The sequence below is a fragment of the Rhinolophus ferrumequinum genome, chromosome 7 (assembly GCF_004115265.2).
Source record: "Rhinolophus ferrumequinum isolate MPI-CBG mRhiFer1 chromosome 7, mRhiFer1_v1.p, whole genome shotgun sequence".
Classification (NCBI taxonomy): Eukaryota; Metazoa; Chordata; class Mammalia; order Chiroptera; family Rhinolophidae; genus Rhinolophus; species Rhinolophus ferrumequinum.
Genome location: NC_046290.1, coordinates 51555828 through 51582418, shown reverse-complemented (window position 1 = coordinate 51582418; position 26591 = coordinate 51555828). Strand labels below are relative to the sequence as shown.

The 26591-nt window shown below is 44.6% G+C and overlaps 1 protein-coding gene across 1 annotated transcript in view; it reads right to left on the bottom strand.

Annotated features, from left to right (window-relative positions):
* Positions 1-220: 220 nt before the first annotated feature.
* THBS4 (thrombospondin 4) overlaps positions 221-26591 on the bottom strand; it is a 46262-nt gene continuing 19891 nt past the window's right edge. The window contains exons 3-22 of the mRNA XM_033111260.1: positions 24901-25148; positions 22582-22690; positions 22130-22212; positions 21737-21788; positions 21321-21523; positions 19706-19843; positions 17355-17423; positions 15463-15615; positions 12254-12358; positions 11585-11692; positions 11101-11260; positions 9618-9736; positions 8689-8741; positions 5949-6142; positions 4820-4998; positions 4181-4229; positions 3885-4081; positions 3063-3235; positions 966-1105; positions 221-426 (exon numbers count right to left, since the gene is read on the bottom strand). Of these exons, the coding sequence (XP_032967151.1) occupies positions 365-426; positions 966-1105; positions 3063-3235; positions 3885-4081; positions 4181-4229; positions 4820-4998; positions 5949-6142; positions 8689-8741; positions 9618-9736; positions 11101-11260; positions 11585-11692; positions 12254-12358; positions 15463-15615; positions 17355-17423; positions 19706-19843; positions 21321-21523; positions 21737-21788; positions 22130-22212; positions 22582-22690; positions 24901-25148 (2594 nt within the window). The 3' untranslated portion in view covers positions 221-364. The remainder of the gene's footprint in view (positions 427-965; positions 1106-3062; positions 3236-3884; positions 4082-4180; positions 4230-4819; positions 4999-5948; positions 6143-8688; positions 8742-9617; positions 9737-11100; positions 11261-11584; positions 11693-12253; positions 12359-15462; positions 15616-17354; positions 17424-19705; positions 19844-21320; positions 21524-21736; positions 21789-22129; positions 22213-22581; positions 22691-24900; positions 25149-26591) is intronic.

Sequence of the window (26591 nt, the reverse complement as noted above, 5' to 3'; positions counted from 1 at the left end):
GGTGGGCATGGAACTGTTAGGTTTTTGTGTAAAGCCAATTGGAGTGACCAAAGATGAGACCTTGGGCTTGGGCCTTGGATTCACGCACATGCTCAATCTCATTGACTGACCCAGTAAAAAGATCTGCCTGTAAGTCCAACGTGGATACCTTAGAGGACAACATGCATACCAACAAAGCCTGAGCCACCCGGGTGTAAGTGATGTCTGAGCTGGTTTTTAGAAATTATCTCTTCTTTATTGCCACATTCATATAAAAAGTTTGATATATTTGGGCTGGTAAAAGAAAGCCACAGTGTATATAATGAAAGTTTAAAAATATATGGCTTTACTGTTTGGAAAAGCAGTTACAAATTGCTTCTTGGGCTTAATTATCCAGGCGATCAAAATTCTGGGTTTGAAATTCTTGAAAGTCCTCTGGGATGGTGTCTACGAACAAGAAGAAGCACAGGTGGGGTTAGTAAGGCTCCTTATCCTCTGGAATCCTGGTCCACCTTCCCTGTGCAGGCCTCCTGTAGGGGTCACTGTCAGCCTGCCCTACAGGCTCCAAAAGGCCCTGCTGCCATTTTCTACTGCAGGCAGTTTTGCCAATTGTTGGCGTGAAGCCCAGGAGTGTTCATTCACAGGCCTAAGGACAATTAGCCGGCAGCGTACATTTGAAGTCTGAGTATGTTTGAGCTATATGAAAATAAAGGCTGCCTGAAAATGAAACCTGACTGAATTTCTCAATGAACCTCAAATCCTAAGCCAAGCAGTTAAATTCTCTGTGTCTCAATGTCCTCATCGATCAAATAGGGAAAATGAAGTAACAATGACCTTTTACTTCAATCACACAGGGACTATCAAGTTTTAGTAAATATGTAGCATGAGCTTGGGGCTTTTGGGAAGAAAGTGTGCTATAAAAATAAGGTGGCATTATTTGATTAATTTTAGTAATAATATTGTATAGTAACAAGAATGTACATTACCATTGCAGCGATACTTGAGGTTGGACCAAATGATGTTTTCTTGGGAGAAGCAGAACACACCAAGCCGGCCTCCACGCATGGTGGTGTCTATGGTGACTCCAGAGTCAGCCACCAGCTCGGAGCCTTCATAAAACCGCACTCTGCAGACAACACAGCCCGAGTGGGTGACCATGAAACTCAAACCAAAGTAAGGGTGAAGTGCCCATCGTGAGACCCAGGGGTCCCACTTCGTATACACCTGTGTCTTTGCTCTGTTTCCTACTCTGCTTTTCACAGACTGAATTGTGCTCTAGCTGTTCCCCCTTCCCTACTAGATCGGAAGTTCCATGAGGTCAGGGATCATGTGTCCATGCCCTCCTATCTTCCATCTCTCCAAAGGCCTAACAAGATGTTGGTCAAACTCTATGGGTACGTGCTAGTGAGTTACAGAGAAACCACAATATGACCCAGGGCCAAGAAACTTTGTGACTTCATTGTCCTGTGAGTTACCTGGGTGAGACCTCATGCCTCAAAATCACTGCTTTTCTTTAGGGCTGATGGATACCATTTGGTGGAATTTCTGAGCAATGATTTTCATCAGGAGCAACAGCACTCCCTAAAGCAGAGTTTTAGACATTTGTGGGGGCCTTTTTGGCTGTCACTGTGGCATTGACAGAAGCTAGGGATGCTGGATGGCTTACAAGGCCCAGGAGAGAATAATCAAAACTTGTCCTGTATCCCAGATACTTTTGGAATGTTCCTCCAGACACTTGGGTAGGTGTCATTACCTGGGCCTACAACCTAACTCCCTTTTACTTGTGACCATGTATTGATTTTTTTTTTGTATTGTTTTAATATGAACTGAATTTTCCAGGGTACACTGAGAAACTGTTGAATACTTTATTCTGTTTGAAAATGAAAAGCTGTTTGCCATTGTAGAAATTCACGTGACTATTGGCAGCACCACTGTAGTAGTTAAGTTACCCACACACAAACCTGTCTTAGATACCTTCCCAGTAATTTCAGGGATAGGTGCAAATGTCTATTCCATTTTGTGTTTTGGTGTGGTTGTGTCCAAGCATTTACAGGATTGTGTTATGAAGTATTCTTATTTCTCTATTGTTAGGGATCAGATTGATTTCCTAAAATTCCATGGGCAGATAGGTTATATTTTCTCTGATTTCATTTTGGGATAGAAAAGAGGCCATTTAACAGCTGGTATAAAAAAGGGGCATTGGGCTTACCAGGGCTGAGAACATGATTAGGTTACTGGAGACCAACAGTACATTCTATGTAAAGGCTCAAAGAAGAACAAAATAGGAATTAGCCCTCATGATCTGTTTTCCACTAGGCTGCTCTCCTCCTCTGGTCAGGAGAAGGCTATCAGTTCTCCTTCGTAAATGCACTCCATAAGCTGGCGTGGGTGTTGATCTGCAAGTGTGAGGAAGGAGAAAGCAAGTACACTGTCTAAATTTCAAAGAAAGATGTAGTCGCAAGCCATCCTACCTTCTGAGAATAGTTTTTGTTTTTTTTCAATAGTCCTATAGGGATATCAGGCAGTTTACATGGACTTACATGAAGATCGTTTCATGCTGCATGTGGTACGTGCCAGGCATTGTGCCAGGCGCGGTGGAGACCAAGATAAAATAAGACACAGGCACTGCCCGCACGGAGTTTATGGTCCAGGAGGGAAGACAGACTCTAAAGGCCTCATTGTAGTGTGAAATACTCGTGAAGAAGCGATCGTACAGGGCCCAGAGGTGTCACAAGGGAGGTGTGTGTGGAGGAGAGACTCAGACATGTCTCACCTCAACCTGACACGGGTCAGCATGTCCGCTCTCAGGCTTCTCTGAAGAATATGGCAGGAGGGGATCACCATGCAGGGGCATCAGTCCCCCAACCATGTCCTTCTACCACCAGTCTGGCCCTAATGTCCAGGTGGTCAGTCTGAGCCTGGGTGTCTTCCTCCCCCTTTTCTGTGAGCAGTAGCCTGAGGTCTTGGCATACCCTTGAAGACCATCCTGGGTCAGGCCTGCTCAGGGGAACGAAGGCTCTGAGATGCAAAATGAGGGTGTGCTTTGCTCAAGTGCAAGGTGAGGAGCTGGGTCGTCCACCTACCTGATGTAGCCCACCTGGGGCCTGTGCTGCAGGAACCAGCGGTAGGACACCTTGTCCTTCCAGCCCACATTCCTGGAGTCCTTCCACAGCAGCCTGACCTGGTCACTGGTGTCGCCGGTGTGCCACAGGGAGTTTCGGAGATGCTCTCCTGGACCTGTCTTAGACTTAACAGCCTGGACAACGAATGACACAAGCAAAGTTTTAGGACAGAATGCACAGTCCATCTTTCCTGGTTATCGGGGGTAGTGATGAAGAGGTGAATTCATGGGTACAGAATTCATGAGTACAATCTGGCTGCCTTGGATTTGGCCAAAAGCATAAACACTTAGATTAGATGCCATTTCTATTGAGGTGATCCCAACCCTTTAATAATCAGCACTGGCCAATATTCTACTACCCCATTCCTACTAAAATCCATTATTCTGCACGTTCGCTCAACAAGGGCTCTAAAATCTTCCCTTTCTCCCAGTGGGAGTGACAGAGGCAGCCTCTCAGCCCTCTTGTACATAGTTGGCCCATCAAGGAAACAGACCAGCTAGTTTCCAACAGTGTGCCTGAGCTGTACCCCAAATCTTCCCCACCTCTTGGGCCCTACTCAGGCTGATGGTCTCACCACTAGAGTCACCGAGAGGTTAGAATGCAGCTTGTACACAAGAATGAAGGAAAGGCCCTGGGTGGGCTCTGGAGTTCCCTGACTTGAATCCTAGCACGAATGCAACCATTTCTTAGGTGACCTAAATACCATGAGGGACAACACAGAATCTTAAAGGAGGGTGAAGGACCCAGAAGAAAGGGAGATGAGTGACCTCAAACAACCGATACCTTCAGCTGAATGCCAGGTTCCGCAACAGCTCGGAACGGGGTGGCTTGCCAATACGTCTGCTCTGTCTGCTTCCACATGACCACGTAGAAGCTCGAGCTATCTTGGTAACCAAAGATAAAGCCAGCATAGTCATCGTCCGTCTGGGTATTTACGTGGAAGGTCCCTTCGAAGTCAACTCCATTAAAAGCCGTGTATCCTGCAGCGACCAGAATAAGATTAGAACAGCAGACAATGCCACATATATAGAATTCACTCTATCCAGCTATTCAAGTAGTAACTGAGGTCCTGGACATACCCACTGCCAGGCCGGGGTCACTGTTCATGGTCTGCACAATCTCCATGCCCTGCAGAGAGAGTGGAAGGAGTTAAGAACAATCTTCGAGGGGACAGAGTGAGCTCGAGGAAGCCCAGGACCTCAGGCGTCACAGGTGAGCCTTGTTCTACCTTGTTACGTGCTCAAAGCTGACTAGAAATCATTGCGCTAAAATCATGTCACTTAAGAAAATTTAATAAAGCCTTCACTGGAGAACATACACCTCTAATGAATGTCTGGCCAGGTGATGCTGGAAAATCTACTAAGCCTCCCTGTGCCTTCCTTCATTAGGTACACAATGAGGACACAGGGCAGGCAGTCTACCTGCGAAAGTAGGGGCATGGCACTAGGGTCAGACTGCCTGGGTCCCCAATCCAGGAATCTCAGCCACTTACCTGCATCATTACCATGAGAATCATTAAAGCTTTATATATATATTTCATTATATGTAAAATGGGGCTTATGAAAGTACGTTATCATAGGGCTATTGTGAGGAATAAATGTGATCTGGAACAGTGCCTGGCTTGCAGTCAGCACCCTCTAAATGTTACCTACTCCTTTCAGAGGCCCAGTCTGTGTTGAGAGGCAAAGCTGAGATGTTGCCAAGTATGTGGCACTCACCTGGTTCAGGACCACCCAGTTGGGATCAATCTGGGCGTCCCCTTCAGGGTCCAGGACCACGGTCTGGTAGGCCCTGAAGTCGGTCAGGGTGATCTCCGCATTCTCCGGGCAGACATCTATCCGATCGATGACCTGGTCCTGGTCAAAGTCTGTCTCACAGATGTCTCCCACACCGTCATCTGAGTGAGGTGAAAGGATGAGTGGAGCTTGATAACGCCTACACCCACCACCACCCCTGACAGAGAAAGGGGGCTACACAAGAGCGAGCCCAAGTTCCACCTGCGGGCTACGGTTTTCAGCCCACGTGGGGAGAGGAGCCCTGACATCGCCATGTCTGAGCCAGCCCCGGACCCACCTGGAGGCCTTGTGGTGGGTTGGGGAACCCCATTGTATGTAAGCAAACAAACTTCCTGGGGATAGAGTAGAGGGCAACTGTTCAAAACCGACCTTACAGGAAACCCTGGGTGTCCTCTGAGAACAGTGGGGTTTACCAACTGGAGTATCGTAAGCCTGACCTTACATAAACAAATGTCTATAGCACTTTCTAGAGTACAACAAAAAAGCAGGGAAGTTACTGTCACCAGAATTCTCTCTAAGACCATAATTTCTGGTGGTTCTTCAACTGGATCTGCCCACGCTGTGTTTTGCGCTGCTGACTTGATGGTATTGAAATATTTGAATTCGCACAGCTGTGGATGGGTGTGCCCTCACCAGCTCACCACAGTCCTCCCCACTCTGCTGTCTCATTTCTAGTCTGTGCACCCCTTTCCTTATTGGCCTGGCCCCTGCGGGCATCTGAGTTTGTGAACTCACCGAAGGCATTTGCTGCTGTGCCTTCTCTCTCTCCTGCTCCTTCTCCATAACTCTGGGTGAAAGGAGCAAGCAAGATGACGGAGCCGCTCTCCGAGCCCCTGGAATGGCTTCCCTGCCCCACGTTATCTCATCCTAGGGCTGCTCAGAAGCAGCAAAGCAGCTTTTCTCTGACGGAGTTGGAGACTGGTGTCTATCAGACATGTAATGTCCACAAGCTGTGGCTACTCAGAGAGGGGGGTCCTGGGGTGGGTATCACGTTCTGCCCGGCTGAAGGGAGCCTAGGGGTCCCATGCAGCCCTGGGCCGAGTCCACTTACTGTTACTATCCTCTTGGGCCGGGTTGGGGACCAGCCGGCAGTTGTCCGGTCCAGGGGGCACCAGGTCTGGAATGCCGTCATTGTCATCATCATCGTCACACTCATCGCCAATGCCATCCTTATCGGTGTCCAGCTGGGCACTGTTAATGACGTTGGGGCAGTTGTCTGTACTGTCCTGGTGCCCATCTCCATCACTGTGGGAGAAAGGAGAGGTAGTTTGCATCACAGGTCAGCAGAGGGCAGTGAGAGTCCAGCTCTGAGGAAGGAGAATGTGGGTTTGGGGTTTTACCCAGGCTTGGTCTTTTATCAAACCTATGTGTCTTTAGATAAGGCTGTCCTGTGGGTCTCAGAGACCATTTTACCACTTCCTGCACCTCATGAAATAATAGATCACTTCCTACTCAGGAAGATAAGGGTCAAGTTTGTGATTTTGTGACCAGGTGTTCCTATCAGTCCCTGGAGACTACTAGCTCATCCTCAACTGAGAGAATATGTCAAGGGCTCAAAGCGATGAGCAGTGGAGCCAGACTGCTCAGCCCCTTCACAGCATGTGACCCCAGGCAGGATAGTGGATCCCTCTATGACTCAGTGTCCTCATCTGTAAAATGGGAATAATAACAGAGCCTACCTCAGAAGGTTCTTATGAAGATTAAATGATTAGAATTTTGCACATTCAATTTTAATATAGGAAAAAGCACTTCTAAGTACCGGGTCTTAGGAAGCCCTACAATGTTTTCTGTTACCTTCACAATCCCTGGCCAGTAGACCCAAGAAGGATCAGATGTGAATGGCAAAGAGAATAGGGCAGCCCCTTCCCTGAGACGTAAGTATGTAGGGTGGACTCAAGTCCTGGTCTAAAGCACTCCTCAGAACCTCTCTCTGCCTACCTGACTTTTTTCTCTCCAGGCTTAATGCCCCGTCCCCAGAGCTTCCCCTGAGTTGTTGGAGACAACCCATGGCTATTCTGGATCTTAACAGATATTCCTTTCACCCCGCTCCAACCAGAGTCTATTCTGGGCTGGGAACTGCTCCTATACTGTCTAAGATGGGACATAGCAGAGAAGCCAGGGACCAGTCCATGCCCTTCAGGCCACGCTTCCCAGATGGGTTCCAAAGAAAGTGAGGCCAGCCTGGACAAGCAGAAGATGCCATGGCTCAAACGGTGGCATTCCTGTGCCTGTAGCAGGGCTGCCTTTTACATCATAAGACTGAGCTATTTCCATCAGCAGCCATTCTACATAGCCATGAACATTTTACATAGCCAAGCAACAATAAGCCATTCTACATAGCCAAGCAACAATAAGCAGTCCTGCTCCTCCTCCCCAAGGGTCAAGATTGTGGGAACTAAAATGTAGCCGCATGAGTCATTTATTTTATGCAAATATCTAGAGGCTGGTGGGATGGGCTATTTTAGAAATTACTTCAGTGGCACTCAGTGCAAGATGACCTGCCACAGGGAACATTCTTGATGGACATCATTTAGGGAAGTTGTCAGGGTATCTGTCCCACCTTCCATTCAAGAACGGAGGCAGCCTATGTCCGCCTCTGTCACTGACTTGCCTCTCCTCATGTTGTAATAACAATATCAACCACCTTTCCCTGCAGGTCAGCTGAGGACCAGCACTGTGCCGGGAGCTTTACCTACATTATCTCTCATTTTCACCATAACCTGCAAGACACAATTATCTCTACTTTGTCGATGAAGAAGTTGAGACTTTGAGAGATTGAGAAGTGTGTTTAAGTTTACTTAGCTTGCATGTGCGCTGCAGCACAGACAGAACACAGGACAGAATGGGACTTCATAGGAGCTGCCCTTGAGCAAGGTTTGGCTCAAGAACACTGTTTGCAGGGCAACCTCAGAGAGGTTGAGAAGGGAAGCTATGTTTCTTCCTGCTTTGCCTTTTGGAATCCTTTCCCTCTCTCTGTTCTCCTCCTCCCCCCATCAGGATTCCCTATAGAGAGGAAACGGTTTAGAGCCTTGGACTGCAGGAGCCTCTAGGACAGAACTGCACATGTATACATTTTGGGTGATGTTCTTACAGCATGTGATCCAGCCCTGTGTCCTGACCTAGGACTCCATCCACATGGGGCTAGGAGGGTTGAGAAAGTTCATTTGCACAGAACAAATCCACTCAAATAAGGGAAATTGCATGAAAAAATTTCAAGAACAATGAAATAACAGTGATCCCTCAGCAAACTGACGGTTTTCTATTTTGGAATGATGGTTATGCTTTCCTGAGGTGAGAGAATATAATAGTAGAAGAGCTAATATCTACTGAGTGCTGTCTATGTAACAGAAACTGTAATACGTACTTTTCATAAATTCAATGTTCACAATAGCTACATTCCATCCCCATTTTACAGATGAGAAAACTGAGGCAGAAAACTGAGGCACACAGAGATTAGATGACTTGCCTAAATTTCGACAGTGTAAGTGAAGGAGCTGGGGTTTGTATCTAGCTGTGTCACTCCGGAGCCCATCTCTCTGAAGCATGATACTATACTGCCTCTCTTGGAACAGAAGCTCCCTTGCTAGAGTGCCTACTGGCCTCTCCTGATACCATCACTCTGCTATACAGAATTTTCAGGGAGGTGTGATGACCTGAGGCAGGGCTACTGTCCCACCAGGAGCTCAATCTACCCAGAGAGGTCCCAAAGCATGGTAGCAGCTAAAAGCTCTGAAAGATAAAACTCTCCAGATGTTTCATCTGGCCCTATGCAGCTGGGAGATGGGCCATACCTGTCCTGATTGGTGTCACAGGAGTCCCCAACCAGATCGTTATCCACATCGGACTGCAAACAGAATAGAACGTGTTATTTATCACTGGGCCTGCACGCACAGAATGTTCCAGAGAAGGCAGACCTGGCCCCTCATCACTGGATCTCAGGAATTATTTCTCTAGAATTGGGATGGCGCAAAACTTGAAAAGGATACCACCATATTGGTGTAGGCACAATGCTGAATTTTCAGAAAAGCCTTCCAAAATATCAAGCGACACGGATGGGCTGCCTACACACCAGATGAGCTGATTGCAAAAGGGCACTGGGGCAGCCTGGTGGCAGGCGGAGGCGTGGAACTCTGGCACAGGATGGAAGGGAGACAGTCTATTGGAGGCATGGATGGGGACGAGGCAAACTGATTTTGCTTTGCTTCTTCATTTTGGAATTGAGCCAGAGTGGAAATGAGTCAGAGGGCAGCAACGACTCTCCTCTCTCAGGGCTTTAAAAATACATGACATATCGTCCCCAATTATCCCGACCGGAAGGAGTGAGAAGGCAACAACATGTCGCTGACTGAACTTAATCTGAAATGTCCATACATAGGCTGTGTAGGGGTTTTGGGAAGAGGGACACGAGGCTCCCAATGGTTAATTCCGTGTTAACATTTTCCTTTGAGCAGAATAAAACTTGTTTGGGGCATCGTTAATCTCACAGGCACTCTACAGCCTGTGAGATCAGTGCAGAGGGCCTCAGATCTCCTGTAATGTTCTTCCTATCCCCTCCAGCCCTCAAGTGTGCGATTTCCCCACCACGGCTCTAGCAGGTATACGGCAGCAGCAGAGAACTGAGCTGGAGGGCGCTGCTGTGTTTTGTTTGACACTGGTCTTATATGAGTCTCTACACTGGGGAGTCCAGCCTAGAGTTTGAGTTTCCCTGGATCCTACGAACCTGGTTAGGGTTGCTGACATCAGGACAACTGTCACAGGCATCCCCCACGCCGTCACCATCCCTGTCCCGTTGGTCACGATTGGGAACTTTTTGGCAGTTGTCCAGAATGTTTTTTATTCCTAGGAGAAAGGAATGCTTTCCTGAGTCAGGTGAACCTCACAGACAGGTCTGGAACAGACTTCTAGGGTCTGGAGAGATCAGGCCTATACACAGGTAAGTGGTAAGTGACATCTGCCTGGGCCATCCTCAGGGAGCCACTACCTTGTCCAGCAGTTATCTGGGGGTAACGTCAAAGGATGGATTCTGGGAGACGTAAAAATGAACAGTGATCTGAGGCATTTATCGAATGAGTTATAATTTATCCAAGATATCAAGGGCTATCACTGCCACTTGATGAGGAGAGAGTGGGGGCTCGGTGGGCTGACCCTGAAGAGGGAGGAGCTTGTGGGTGTAACCTGGGCCTGGGACCCCAGCGGTGTGCCCATCCTGCCCGTCTCTTTTCAGCTTCCCGCCCACTCAGTGGTGGCGGGAGTGTTATTTACATTGTGGAAACTGGCAAATGCTACCACTTGGGGGTTTTTTTGTTTGTTTGTTTCGTTGAGCTGGTTTACCAGCACATCACTGGATCTGGGTCATTAGTTGGGCTTGTGGAGGGTGAAGTCATGTTTTAGGAAGGTATAGATGTTCTAGAGTTGTGTGTGTGTGTGTGTGTGTGTTGTGTGTGTGTGTGTGTGTATGTGTTTGTGTGTAGGAGGGGGGTGTATTTCTAAAAGGATTTTCCTTCAAGGGCCTGTGATACAATAGTTTTTCAGAGACTATCAGATCCAGCCTATAGTCTGCTGATAGTCACGTGTGTGTTACGAAAGCTGTACAGGAACAACTGTCCTTCCTCAAGTCCTGTGAGGCTCCAGAATTAAGACTGTGTTCCAGAGGGTACCATCCACACAGATCACAATGCAAGGCCCCTTCAGTGGAGCCTGGAGTTGGGCAATGCAGCTGCCCTGCCGCCACAACGGTCCCCGGAATAGGGAGGGGATGGCCATGTCTCCTGAGAAGTACCTGATTCTCTGCAGGAGGAGCCTGACCCTGGCGCTGTAGCCTGTGACCCTGCTCAAGGCCCACTCATTCAGTTCTCCACTTCCAGGACTCTCATGCATGAAAAGGATGGTGGCAGTGGGGAAAGGTATAATTTGGAAGATAGCTGCCCTGCAAAGACACACTCCTGACAAGCCACTGATTGAAGTAATTCCTACGAAGTTTCTAGCAGTGATGTAGAGTTCCAGAAACACCCAGGTTGTTAAATACCAAGGAGTGGGCTGTGGAGTCTTCTTCCACAGACACAAGTGGACCGTGGGTCCCCCAGACGCAGGCTGCGTGGAACCACCCAGAGGGGGAAGGCCCTCCTAGGCAGTACTTCTATTCCTGTTCCTAACAGAGAACAAGGGCAGGAGGACAAATACAAGACAAAGCGAGGCAAACCCACCGTCTCCATCCATGTCATCATCACAGGCGTCTCCTTTTCCATCCCCATCAGTGTCTCTTTGGTCATTATTTAGGATATCCCGGCAGTTATCACAGGCGTCTCCAAAGATATCTTTGTCACTGTTCCTTTGGTCCACGTTGTGAGTCAGGACACAGTTATCCTAAAGGATCAGAAGACTAAACACTTACTCGGACTTTTACTGTATCCCTACTGTGTGCCTGTGGTGCCTGTGGTTCTGTGGTGGATGTTGGCCAAACTCTACCCCTCACCCCCCCGAATGGTCACAGTTGTCAGAACTCAGGAGGTCCAAGGTTGTCACTTTTATATTTTAAACATTTGACAATCTTAGAATAAAACGTTGCAGTGGAATGCAGGCATGGAAACTAACATTTGGGATTATTACTATAACTAGCTGACTTCAGGGCCTTTCCTCCACCATCCCTGGCATATGGCAATTTACAGGCCCTCCCAGCAAAGCAGGTACCTGCTCATTCAGGATCCCATCTCCGTCAGCATCCTCATCACAAGCATCGCCAATGCCATCTCTGTCTGCATCTTCTTGGCCGGAATTTGGCACATACTTGCAGTTGTCCTAAGGAGGGAAACACAGCTCGGAGACACCTACATCTGTCTTTTTTTTTTTTCTTTCAGCTTTACTGAGGTAGACTTGACAAATAAAATCGTAAGATTTTTAAAGTGTACAATGTGATCATTTGATATATGTATATATTGTGAAAGGATCCCCCCATTGAGTTAACGAACAGATCCATCACCTCACATGTCCCCCCCGTTTTTTTTTGCTGAGATCTTAGCAAATTTCAATTACACAATACAGTGTTATCAACCACAGTCGCCACGTTATACATTAGATCCTCAGACCTTATTCATCTTACAATTGAAAGTTTGCACCCTTTTACCAACTTCTCCCTATTTCCCCTACCCCGTCTACATCTGTCTTAAATGATTTGTGACCTGAAGACAACTGTGGCTGCCTGGCGTTATTGTTGATGGCTGTGTTGCTACATTTAAGAAGCAGCTCCTTTAATAATGCCCATTTAAAGGGAACCTGCAGAACCTCTCCCCCATGTAAGAGGGAGCTTTGGAAAGCCACAGAATGTGTGTATTTTTTTTTTTTTCAGCCTGCCCTCCTTACCTTCTTGCAGTTCCTGGCAGAGCATGGCAGCTCTTCATCCGGGTAGCTGTCAATGTCCACATCCTTTCCACAGATGTAGCCATCACCAGCCCATCCGACGCCACACTGTGAGGGGAAAGCCCGTTAGAGGCCTGGGAAGCTGAGTCTGGCGGGAGGCTGGTGGCTGACAGGGCCTCTGCTCCTGTGTGTGCATCCCCAGAGGGAGGGTCCAGAGCCACATGGCCTTGTTGGGTAGGATTTTAAAACTATTAAACTGTTTTTTGAATAGTCTAAATGGTACAAAATTCAAAAGGTACAAAGGGAGAGATAGTGAAAACTTCCTGCTTCTGTTCCCTTAGCACAGGCAGTCAAGGGAGTCAGTTCTCATGCATACATTCAGAGATAGGCTATGCAGACAGGCAAACACATATCCATTCTTTTTGTCCTTTAACACAATTGGTAGCAGACGTAGATATGCTGTTCTGCCCCTTGATTTTTTAAAAAAGTTAACATTATATCTAGGAGCTCTTTCTATATCACTCCATGTAGATTTATGTCTTTTTTTAAATGGCTGTAGATATATCATACATAAGGTGGTATACAGGGGCCTCAATTAATTCAACCAGTTCTCCACGTGTGGGTCAGGTTTTTAAAATCTTTTTAGATTGCAAACAGTGCCGCAACAAATAACTCTAGTACATGTGTCATTCTGCACATGTACTGGTTTTTCAGTCTGGAATTCCTGGTTTAAAGGGTGTTTGCATTTGTAATTTTGAGTTACTGCCAAAGTGTTCTCCATATGATTGTCCGGTTTCTTTTCCCAGTGGAAATGAACGCATGAATGGGTGGCGGGGCTTCTGTGGCACTTTGCTTATCATTCTTGAACCACAGTCATGACTCTGAATCTAACAGTCTTCTGCATAGATCGATTTCCACCAAAGGAAGAGCCCCCTAAGGTGCTTTACCTCTATTCATACCCCCCCCATTTTTTTTAAAACAGGATTAGGTTCCCACAGGTGCAGAGCTGGGGTCACTGAGGTCTGTGTGTTCACTACTTCCCTGGAGAAGCCTCCCCAAGTACCCTGCCACCACCAGCCACTGAGAGCAAGCCTCATTGTCAGCAGAATAGGCATTAAAATACCAGTTATGCCAGAATCTATAGCCATTTCCTCCAATTGTTCCAATGATACCACAAGGTCACTGTTGCCCATTTTAGAAAAGAATCAACTAGACTCAGAGTGGTTAAGTCCCCTGCTCAGGGTCTCAGGCCTTGAGCCTGTCGCACTCCAATGTCTTTTGCCATTTATATTTGGTTAACGTGCATTTTGAGTTCTTCCTCTGATGTTCCATATCCTCGATGGCCTCATTAAGGGATAGCTGACAAACCAAAGAGAAAGGAAATCATTCCACACGTGTTGACCTGGGGATGAGATGGCACCTGGGAGCCCAGCCCAGGAGCAGGGTGGGCACCCGCAGGAGGGACAGGCAGAACAGCAGAAGGAACACGGGAGAGGGACCTGGAAAATGACAGGGAACTAGAAGGGCAGGGAGAGGAAAAGAGTGTGAGGAACAGAGTCAGGGCCAAGGGAAAAGAAACTTTACATGTGTAAATGTTAAATTTCCTGGCCTCACTAATCAAAACAAGGTGATGTAAGACCAGTGACTTCCTAAGCGGCAGCCTGCCTGTTCTCAGTCATCTGCACTCTCCTTCTGCAACCAGGGATTTCGAAGGCAGGATTCCAAAGACATCCCCCCCGTAACTACCCTTATTTCCGCTCAATTGCTTCAGCAGGGCCTTCAGAAGACCTGGAAAGCTCAGCAATGGGGTATGGTCCTTGACTCATTTGAATGTAGAAAAAAATTTCCTCTAGGAACAAATACATTTTTAATGAGCCATTTTCTGGCAGATGAAACTATTTCAGTAGTCACATCAAGTGTATTAATCCTTTACCATCTGTTGTTGTGCCTTATTACAAATTTGAAAACATATTAAGAGCCCCATCACCTACCATCCCAGGGAAGTCATTAATTGTTTCACAGAAAATGAGGATTTAAATATAGATATATGCTTGCCTCTCAATGGTAATAAACATGACCAATCAGTGGGAATTAGGGAAACTTTTGTGGTTTTTTTTTTGCACCTTCTGACCCAGTTTGTTCCTTCCTCAGGACCTTGTATTGCCAGAGACCACTGATGTCATTATATTTATTTCTTTAGTTTTGATTCTTCTCATATTTCCTATTTGAAAAGTGATATGCTCATTGTAGAACATTTTTGCGAGCTTCAAGAAGTCTAAGTTTGAGGTAAAGAGGTCTCCCAGAATCCATCCTGCCACTCAGACATGCTCAGCAGGAACCTGTGAATCTCAGACTCTGAGGGCTGTCTCCCAGGGCCTGGCTCCCTGGGAAAGAAGGAGGAGGTAAGCAGCTGAAAATGAGTGATTTATCAGTACCTCAAGTCCCCAAGGATCTGGAGCCTGAGATTCGGGAATGGACGGCAGGAACAAGCCTTCCTCCTCACCAATGGCCCACTACACACCCACCTGGCCTGAGACTCCATCAGGCTATGCCTGCCCTGCTCTCTTCCCAGTCTCCTCCTCCACAGATTGGCTCCAGGGTCGGGAAATGCATAAGAGGTGTGATTATCCACGGGGCTATTCCTGAATCTGGGTGAAAGTGGACATAGAGAATGGTGCCGTCCAGCCCCTCCAACTTTCCTTCGGGAAACAGGAGGTTCCTCTCTGTGGGTATATAGCAGCCCACCACCTCTCCACTGCAACCCACCTCCTAGGGAATTAGGCTAGATTTTGAAACTGGATGTCTAACGGGTAAGGACTGTTAGAGATGACAGCAGTATGCTAACAAGTTACACAAACAAGTAGCTAGGGCAAGAGATGGAAGGGAGGCAAGGAGGCTCCTTCACCTCCAGCTTCTCCCTTCTTAGGCCTTCCACAGAAGGGGTGGGGGAGCTGGGGCTCCATCACTGAGCTGCCCAAGGGGATAGTGTTGGCCAGCAGGGAGAGAAGAGGCAGCTGATGGTCAGCTGGACTTCCGATTGCTCCCCACAAACCCAGCGGACCGTCTTGCTATTGTTACACTCTGTTTACCTTGATCGAAATGTTTTCATTTTTGAAAACTTTTTACTTTTACCCTGAAGCAAGTAAAAACCAGAGAAGGGTGGTGTTTAAAATGGAAGAGGAAAAGTGGTAAAGCAAATAACAACAACTTACCACGCATGTTATATCCCCCTGCCTCTCTTCGATGCACTGCGCGTTCACACTGCAAGGATTCAGTTCTGGATTTCGGCAGTTTCTTTCAGGTTTGCACCCCCTTGTCTGATCACCAGTATACCCAGGTTTACAAGGCCCACAGCGGTAAGATCCCTGCAAGGGGCAAAGATCAGCCATGAGCCAGTGCCTCCAAACTGTGAGCAAAGCTACTATGAATGTGTTTACTTTTCCATGTACTCAGTGATGCCAGGAGTAAGTGAGACACGTGTCTGCCTCTCTGCTTAGGTGCATGACTTCTAAGATCTTGTGAATACTGGGACAGCCCCACCAGATTGGAAGCTGTGACAGGCCATGTAGGCATGAAGGAATAGAAAGAGTGAAGGCAGAAGGCTAGACCGTGAACCATCACTTTGACTCGCCAGTTCCACTGAAGAGGGCAAAAGGGGAAAGGACTGACAGTTCCCATCGGGTCCTTACTCTGGGACAAGGGAGATGGTTTGATTAAAACACAAGTTAGAATTTTTAAAAATGGTTCCTTTTGTTTTTTTCACAATTGAGTGACAAAGGAACAGGGTACAGAGAAATGGCGGTGGCTTTGCCCTGAGAATCCTTCATAAGTTAGGCTGCTATGGAAGAAACCTAGCACATAAACGCTGTCAGCTCCATTGCAATGGCACCTCCAGGGCCAGGCATGACTTTTTTCTCCGAACCGCTTTATTGACATAAAATTTACATATTATGAAAGAGACCCACGTAAAGAATACAACTCAATGATTCTAGTCACTAAGAACCCCTGAATTGCCAAGTTCAAAGGCTGCTCTTCAGTGATCTTTGTTGATCTGTCAGCCTCATTGGACTACTTACTCCATTTGGTCAGTTCTCTCCTTTTCTTAAGCTTCTGCTCTTTTTCCTTTGCCTACTTCTTTATTTTTTGAGGTTCTCTGTAGTTCTACTTTCTAGACAGTTCCGCTATCTACTTTTCTTCTCCGTGGGTCACTTTAGTTATTATTTTTATGTCAATGTCTCCCAAAGCTATTTGTGCAGACTAGCTGTGTCCTGGTAAAAAGCTAAGAAGCAATAAAGCCCTGTGTATTCCTAGGCAGTATAGTATGTGGATAAGAACACAGACTATGTAGCTAGACTGGAAGTCTTATTAGATATATGTGTGGCCTGAGCCTAATTACTTAACCTTTTGTGCTTCAGTTTCTTCAACTGCAAAATGGGGATGGTAATAGTGCCTATTGCTAGGGTTGTTGTGACGATTCAAATAAGTGACTTGATATTTATAAAATGCTTTTGCATACAAGGAAACTAGAAACCTAGAGATTGAATAAGTTTCCCAGGGACATATAGTAAGTTAGAAGCAGTCATACTTGGAATAAGCAACTCCTTTGTTGACAGTCTACTGTGCTATACCTCTCATCTTGGAAAACAGCTGACAGGAACTTTCAGAAATAAAATGTGAATATTTAAATTTTAGACCCCTTAAGGGCTAAGCATTTTGACTTAATACAAATAACTTTTGAAAAGTTTTAGGGAAATAATGAATACCATTTGGGGATTGTGTCATCACCAGTAAAATTCATATTCTGGAATACCGAACTATTAATATAAACTAAGAAGCTCTTCATATTTTTAAAATACAAGAAAGAGTTCATTTTAGTCAATAAATATTCATCAAAAGCCCAACATTGCAACTTTGATAGAAGATAAAAAATCAAGTTTGGCAGTTATAACATTATTCTAATATTAAAAAATTACTTTTGTCCTCATTTGTCAATCAAATAAATTATGCCCATATGTTCTATGTGTGTTTTGGGGTTATGATTTATAAACATACACTTGGTTTAATAGCATCTGTTTTGATAACATCAGCCATGAAAAATACTTACCAAAGTGTTAATGCAGATAGAATTGAGAGCACATGCTCCATTTCGACACTCATCAATATCAGTGCAGATCTAGTACAGAAAGGTTTAAAGAGACACTCTGTTTAAGTAGAAATACAAACAAAATTTGCTTTGTTTTAACATCATTGTGTGAAGTGAAGACACAGAATTTCAGGTTGAATGGTAATGGGGGCGTCATTTTAGCCATCTCCCTGTGTTTGTACCAGTCTGTACTTAACCTAATTTCAAGTTGATAGTTGCCTACTTGGTACTTAAAGTTGTTCAGAAAAGACAACTTATACAATTAATTTGTTCCACAGCCTTTTTAGTCAGGTTCTTCTTTACCCTGTTTGGGACGCAATATAATTCTATCTGAGAATTCCTATTTTTCTGCAGAATTCTGAGCTTCCCTCTGCTTCTTTTCTTTCTATTCTTTCTTTGGAACTACAATTAAACAAATATTGGACTTTCTCATTAAGGTCTTCTTTTGACTCTTAACCTCTTATTCGTATTTTCCCTACCTTTATTTTTCTGTGCTGCATTCTGGATGATTTCCTTAGATCCACCTTCCAATCTATAAACTCCCTGTGAGCCGTCATGCCCATCTATTGAGTTTTTAACGTCAATAATGATATTTTTCATTGGAAAATTTTACTAGGCTATTTTTCAAAGTTGCCCTTTTATCCCACATTGCTCTATTGTTTAACTATGGTATCTATTCCTTCCTTTTCCTCTTTATCCTTTTGAATTTATTTTACATTTATCATGTTTCCTCATGGTAGCTTCATCATATAAATTGCCATTTTTGTTTATGGGCATATCCTTAGTGGCCCTGCCTTTGCCTGTGAATGTTCCACTAGCTCGGAGTTTGGAGTCTCTTCAAAAAGTGGTATGGCTTTGGCATTAGCCAGGGCCCTGGGGATTTTACTGCTCCAGGGCTGGTTTGTATGTTAATTTTTGGCTTGTGATTCTGCATTATATGTGTAACATCGATTTGGAGCTGACAACTGTATGTGATATAAGCTTGAAGCTTTGATTTGTGGTGGACAATTTTCATTTGTGTTCACCCTGTCTCGAAACTGATATCAAGCTTCTCTGTTGATTTGGGGGGCGAATAAAGTTTTCTCATCTCCATGTTATGGGTAAGGTAGCTCTCTGAGGCTCCTGGCTTTAGCAGAGGTGTTAGATCTTCCTAAAGGTCCAGGACCACTTCGTCAGTGCCCACTTAGGTGCTAAAACCCCAGCTCCCCACTCCGAGGACATATTCCCAGCTCCCACCTCCCATGAGCTGCTGTGGCATCAGCTTCCACCCACAGCTCTGGTTTTGAGTTCTCTCTTTGTTTCCAGAACCTGCGCATTTCCTTTTATTTCTTTTGCTATTCGTGATGCATTAAAATTTGTTCTTAAATTTGATCAAGGTGACTCCCTTCTAGTTCAGTTTAGTCTACCGTATCGCTGGAAATCTACTGGGAAGTGCTCCCTGATAGCTTACATAAAGCACCTTCTATTTCATTTTGTCTGTTTTCCTTGGTTTAGTCCTGGAGATTTTGTCTTTAGACGAGAGGAAGAAAAACTTTGGGTCATTACTCTAATGGCTTCTTGTCATTCCCATCTGTCTAGCTTACCTTCTTTTTCTAGTCTAAGAGACGATGCCCTCTAGAATCCTTTGATAGGCAGCTAGGAAATAATGAACGCTGCCCTTCTTTAAAGCTAATAATTTCCCTCGGGTAGTAAAATATATTTATAGACCAACCATTTTTAAGGGCTGAAAACATCAAAAAGAATTTCACAGTCAGTCAGTTAAATAATGACCAGGATATAGAACATTTGGAAATAAATGGAGACTGTCACAAAATGCTCAAGAGCTTTATGGCAATTTATAGCTTATATAAGAAGAAGAAGGGGGTTTCCTCTGGAGATTATTTCTACTCTTGAAATACTTTCATCTCTAAAACAGCTTCTGATCAACAATAATAACTATAAAAGTGACCTAATTTTTCAAAGCTTTTATTTATTTCCCTGATTCTCATTCTGCAGGCCAAAATGTTTAATGGCTACCAACACAACAAGCCTGAAATCATGCTGTATATTCAATATTACCCCATTCATTTCTTTTCTGATGATACTCTATTATCCCAATTTAATAGCTTCCTCCCTACTAAACTTTATGAACATATACATTCAGAAATGAGTTGGAAAACTTCCTAATTTGCTCAATGGCACCATGACATTCCACACGGCATTGGCTCCTCCAGGAGGTAAAGGGTTATACTGAAAGAGGTAGGAACCAGCCAAAGTTTTTCTGTTGGTAATTAAGGTAAAAATTGAATAGAAAGACCGTAACTTCAACCCACTTGCTTGTTTGACTTGGCAAAACTGATCCCAACCCCCTGCACCATGGGTCCTGTGAAGCCCACTGGACAGGCGTCACATCTGAATCCAGGAGCCAAGTTCACGCAGCGCACGCCTGGATAGCAGGGATGGTATTTGCACTGGAGAGAAAAAAATTCAAAGTCTTTAGTCACACAGAGTAAACACTCTCAAACATTCATTTATCTGTCTGCCCATGCTTGTTTATTCATTTAATTGTTCATTTTTTGGTAGTCAAAATGACGAAAGGAAATAAAGGCTTTCAATTTTGTAGTTATCTTAGGGATCCCTGACCCACAGAATCTATGGTTGCTTTTCTGTATTACAGAATAATGGCACAGCCAAGTGGAAAGGGTCCGTAGTGTTAACCATTCTACCTCTCAGTGTAAATTCCCTGATGTTCTAACTTGGAATTTAGAAATCTCTATGAAAGGACTGTGCTCCTGGATCATCAGCTGGCTGTTAGATGAGTCCAAAAGCATTTTGAACCAATTACTCAAAAGAAAAGACCTTGGGAAGACAAAGCTAGTCCAATTGTTGTTTCTTTAGTAAGATGTGACCCATCAGCGTCTGTGCCTGCCCTCATATCCTATGAAGTCCATGGCAGTTCCAAGGCTCTTGGAGTCCAGGAGATTTTTTTTTTTTTTTTTTACTACTTCGATTAATGTAAAAAACATGACCACTTCCTGCCTTTTCAAAAGGAGGAAAATTCCAGTGCACAGATAAAAACCAGATGCAGTTCTGTGAAACATGTACAGATGTTTCTGCAACTGGAGGGATTACTAGAGTTCATTTTAATTGCATACCACCTGGGGAGGTAATCAGTGGAGTGCTACCACGAACGTGTGTGTGTGGTGTGTGTGGTGTGTGTGTGTCTAAGCTCCTTGCATGTACCTTGCCTCCTCCGTTTCTCCTTCTGGCCTTCCTCCGGCCAGGTGGGAAGGAAAGGCACATTCTGATGGCAGTCTTGTTACCTACTATGAACACTATGTTGGGATCGGATTACTGACTGGCTCTTCATGATCTTGACATGGTCTACTTCAGAGGCTTTGGAAACCAACCAACCAGCCTGTATTTGCTGTCTGTGCCTTTCTGGTTCCATCCCTGGGCATTTTCGGTTACTCACAGGTTATGGGGTCTCCTCAACAGGTCTTGTTAGTTTGAGATTCCCCTCTGCTCCTCTATTTTAGGAAGCCTGCAGAAATCAGTTGCAACCTCTGGAATATACCCTTACACTGATCTCCCCCTTTCCACATTTGCAAGTGTGGAAAATCAAATTTATAACACAGATTGCTTAAGAGAAATAATCAATGTTAGAGTATAAAGCTGAAATCTCAGCATTGTAGCAACATGGACGAGTAGAAGAGTTGGAAACACGGAAAGGAGATATTTCAAGCATGGCCACAACTGTGTGTCATGCCTCCTTCCTCTCCCTGCTCATGGTGTTCCATGGTCTCTAAGGACTCATGAGGAAGTAGTTCTGTAGCCTGGAGGACAACCCAAGTCATCCCTTAGTCATTAACCTGGCTTCTTCTTCCTTAAGCCACAGGGCGTACAAGACACTTAGGGAGCCCGTACCCTGTCCAGTTGAACTTTTACCTCATCAACATCAGAACAAGTGATCCCATTGCCTGTGTAGCCCTCAGGGCAGGGCCCACACTGAAAGCCATCTCTGGTGTTGGTACATCGGACTCCACGGAAACATGGATTGGAGTCACATTGGCGCACTGGGGGTGCCGGGGGTGCAGGGGGTGCCGCGGGCACCAGGGTGTTTGGGGTTGGAGACTGAAAGCTGAGAGGACCTAAGGGAAAAACAAAAACCCATGGGCTTATTCACCACCAGGAAAACATACCTGATACAAAATGAAGTCTGTTTTTTTAACGAACTTCTCTTCCCTCCATCTCTGTGCCAAACCCCCAGAAGCTGCAGCCGACGTAGCCGCTCCCCAGGCCCTTCATCAGCCCGCAGATGCTCGTCCAACTCAGAACGAGCCAGTTACTAGGAAAGCACTTACCGCAAGCCTGGCATTCAGCTATGGTGTTTCGCAAAAATGATGTTTCCTTGACCTTTAGAAATGGGAAGAGAAAAAAAAAAAAAAGATGGAAAAGGACTACCTGATACATAATCCAGGAATGAAAGAATCCATGGTGAGCCAGCTATCAAAAACTTCTTAAAGTAGTTCTAAAGTAATCTTTGATGGCTCCCACTCTGCTTGGAGCCATGATGTGTTTATCACATGCTTGTCCCCCATTTCCAGAGCTTTTCTAGCAGAGTCCAGGGTGGGGCCACCTGAGGTCTGGCTGCAGGTCTGCCTCCCTGCCTCTGCAGGCCCGCCTCTCCTCTAGCTCGCACAAAGAACATGTCTGGTAAGACTGGGGCTTTTGTGATGGTATGTCCTGGCTGTTACCTGCTGTCTCAGAAGATCCTTCACCTCTCCCAGTAGCTGGTTTAGTTGTGTCATTTGCCCCAAGAACTGCCGATTAAAGTCTCCTGTAGCAACAGCAAAAGGTAAAGAGCACTTAGCCAGTGACAGTCATTTCTACCGTGACTCAAAAACAAATGATTTCCCAGAGAATCATCATGACAAAAAACTAGGGTATAGGAATTTAATTTGGCGTAATTCATCTAATTCACCTAAAAAGTAATGACAACAATGTCACTGGCTAGTTCAAATTCATATGAGTTATTATAAAAATAAAAAAGTACAATGAAAATATGCCTTGCCCTGAACTTTGACACAGGAGCTTGATTTCTGTAGATAGATCCTGTGAAATCACTCTGTAGACAGCCCACCTTTCAGTGATGGGACCCAGCCCATTCAAGGGCCTGGGGGTTTGTCTGTTGATGAAGAGCCCATACCTGTGCTTGTGGCAACCAGTGGCTCACTCTGCTGCAGGAAGCAGTCTTGCAGGCTGGCCACCTGTAACAGTGAGCCTCTCACCACCAGCTTCAGCTCTTCCAAGGAGTCCTGGAAGAAATCAGATTCATACCACACAGTGCTGATGCCATTCAAAAACCAAAGTGCTTGCATATTCACAGAACTTTCATAACAGAGCAGCCCTGTATACTTGGACCCTGACATCTTGTGTAATTTTGTGGGTTCACATTTTTCCTAAAGCCTGCCAGCCCCATCCTTTTTACTGAAACAAATATAGAAGTAGCCAGTAGCTGAGAAAATTGCCAGCATCCAACTTGGCCTGAGAGTTCATGAAGATGGCTCAGAGAAGAATAATGACTTTTTCCTTCATGATAAACAAGTTATTTTGTGGCAGGAGCCTCTAAGAATTGTCTGGAATTTGTTTATGGAGGTTAGACTGTAATAAATAAGATATTTGTCCCAATTTTAAACAGTATTGTTTTTAGGATGTCTTGGTTCCAGGTTTTAGCAATGTCTCTGAATAAATAGTATATTAATACTATTGTGATTATTAGTTGGCATATTTTCACTTTACTGGTTGATATCTATCTATTGTTAGTCTATAACAATAAACTATAGTCAATAGATAGTTTAAAAACTATCTATTGTTAGTCACAAAGTCAATTGGCTCGCCGCTTTATTTTGTAACTCTTACCCATACCCATTATGTTATCTATGTGTCAGAAAGTTTGTTGTCTGCCATCATCCTTATTTTAGAAATGAGTATGCTAAAGACCGTCAGAGGAATTCTACTTTTTAATTAAGCCGAGTTAAGATATATGCAATGTGTGCTATGTAACAGTGTGTTTGACATTGGACTAGAAGCTCTATGGAGGCAGGACCACAACTGTTTTGCTCATCACAGTATCCCAAATGCCTAGAATGTGCCTATTTATTCACTAATTGATTGAGTGAATGAGTAGGTGACTATAAAGACAGAACACTGTGGTCCCTGTTGATAGTCTAAGGAGCAGGACTTTTGAGAAAATTCCAACCAGAGTAGTTTCTGATGACCTTGTCATGGCTGACTCCTGGCTTTTAGAAATTGATTTATTTGGTGGTAGACACTAATTTCTGGTCAGTGATATGATTTCTGTCATTTTTATTATTTTGGCTACTTTGGGGATTCAGGAATAAAGTTTAGTATAGCTCTATTGATTAATCTTTTTCTCTCAATATAAATCTACACTAAATATATATACATATGACATTTATCTCTGCAAAAACAAAATAAAAACCTTGGATTTTAGTTTTCTTGGAATTTCTGCCTAAAAATGCTTCTTATTTTTCAAGCGCAAAACTCTAGTATCAGATTCATAGTTTTTATTTATTTTTATAATATCTAAAACTTCTGGGCATTCCTAGTTGTAATGGAAATTATTGCTTACACCCTGCCTCTTTGTACAAAGGGCTCAGAGCAGCTTGTAACTGAAGCACAGATAATAAAATAGAAATGGAAAATGAGGATTGAGAGCTCGAAGACAACAATATTATGGGCCATAACAGATGAACATAGTTACCGATTTTGGCACTACTTCCATATCAGATAAAATTCAGGAACTATGACCAGTTACAGTTATAATTAATGGAAAAGACAAAGAATACTAGTTCTTTATAGGAAACAAAGGATTTCCTAGCACACAATTCTAAAAGAAATAAATGTGGCAATTTCTATAGTAGGTACAATGACATAATGAAAAAAATATACCATCAATATAACACAGAACAGAAGACAGAGGAGCTGGGATTTTTAAGGGCACATGGAACTAAGTTGGCAATACGATCCTTTTGTTAGGGATGTTTTGATAAGATCTTGTGACAAATGATCCAATTGCTTGGCAGTTTCCAGTTATTCATTTTAATTTTCATTAAATATAATAAATAATAACTGTAAAAAAATTAAAAATAGATCATCCTATCACCCTAAGATAGTTAAAAAAATTTTTCCATTCCTTTCCAACTTTACAATTATATCCAAATAGTCTCCATTTATCATCTAAAGCAGAAGCTCTCAATTTTGGCTTTACATTGGAATCAGTATTTTTTTAAAAACTGAGGTCTAGACCTGACCCATACAGATTCTGATTCAGTTTGACTTGAGGATGGATCCTCTAGCAGGGTTTCTCTGTTTGTTTGTTTGGCAGGTGATTCTACTGTGCAGCCAGAATTAAACCCACCCATGACCTCAGCACACGCCTCTACATTCCCTGAGCCTCGGCAGCCCATCTTTCCACATCGGAGAATGGTTTGTGGGTTCCTACCTGTGCCCTCCTCTGGAAAGTCCTCAATTCAATGGACTCAGGACTGTGGGAGAGGCCAGAAAAGGCTCTGGGAAGATTGTGAATGGAATCCACTTGGGTGCAGTCCACATAGAGCTCTACCGAGCCAGCCCCTCGCTGCAAATTGCTCAGTCTTAGGAGGATCCTGTGACGCTTGCCGTCAGCCAGCTGCAAGTTGTTGAAAACCACCAAGTGGATCTTCCTATCATTCTTCAGGTAACGGAGGATGGCTGGAACCAAGCACAGATAGATAGGTAATGAGATAAGGGGAACAGGGTGGTTCTGTGTTGAACAGCCTCAAGGTCACAAGACTGAGTCATGAGTCACCAGAAAGAATGGAAGCAAGTTGGAACCATCGATATTCATCATCTTGTGTGCCAGGCACTGTTCTTGGCACTGGCAACCCACCCTATAGCTGAGAATGTTTCATGCTCCTGGAAAGACAGACAATAAGTATTACATTTGAAAATAAACAATATAATTTCAGATACTGATCGGTACAATGAGCAAGCAGAACCGATGAAGAGTCAACTAAAATCCAAGTAAACTCCAGAGGGCGTGAATTCATTAATTCACCAAACATTTACTAAGCACTACCATAGGGCTGGGTGCTGCCCTTAGTTGCTTTAAACACTTAATTTCTACTCATTGCAACCCTATGAAATTGGAGTACCTACAGAGGAGGAAAGTGAAGCTCAGATAAGGGAAGGAACTTGCTCAAGGACACAGAAAAGTGGTAGGACTAGAAGCTGAAACTGAGTGTGGTTTATTCTACTATTGAAAGAATGCTCGGCCTGGATAGGCCTCTATAAGCATATGGTGAATTGAATGTAGTCTGTCATATTCTCTCTCAGCAACCCATCCTCAAATTTAACAATGCTTAGTTAGAATATTAAAGGTATCTATGGTTGCAAAAGCAGGACAAGGAGGGGGATCCACTACCTTATTTTCTGTTTTTGTTTTTTCCCCCCATACAGGTAGCTATCCATTCACATATCTTGTTAAACTCACTAAATCAAAATTCATCCAAATTTTAAAATTCTGGTTTTCTGCCTTGCTTTTTCACTCCATTATTGCCCTGAATATATTAAGCCCTGAGTTAAAAATCTGTTCCTAGATACTGAGCCTTTGGGAATGAAACTCATTGGGTGAGGTTTGCTATAAAGACCAAAGGGATTTGCTTCCAAGGGTTTAGTGAGTCTACCAAGTACAACTCCAGGTCAATTCACAGGTACCACTGCCAAACCCAAAGTGAGCGAATCAGAGCAAGCAGGGAAGGCAAAACAGGGAAGGACAGAGACGGGAATGGCAGACACACCCCAGCACTCGCCATTGTCCTAGTGGATCCAGTAGCAGTGGAGAATCTGATTGCAACCCCTACTCAGCAGACCAGAGGCTGGTACACATTGAGGTTGAGCCCAGGGTTAGGTGGAGAAGTGGTGTAAAGGCTGGCAGCTGTGGTTGAGCCACTGCCATCACCAGAGGAAAACAACAAAGCAGCAGATGTGCGAATCTGACCCCCTCTCACCCTCGAGCCTCCTTCACCCTCCAGCCACATCAGACACAGCAGCAGTGGAGACAGGTCACGAAGGGGCAGAAGTAACATTCCAGCCAGACTGGGCTGTACTCACTGTGGCAAAACCCAGTAGAAAAAACAAAGTCACAGATGAGAT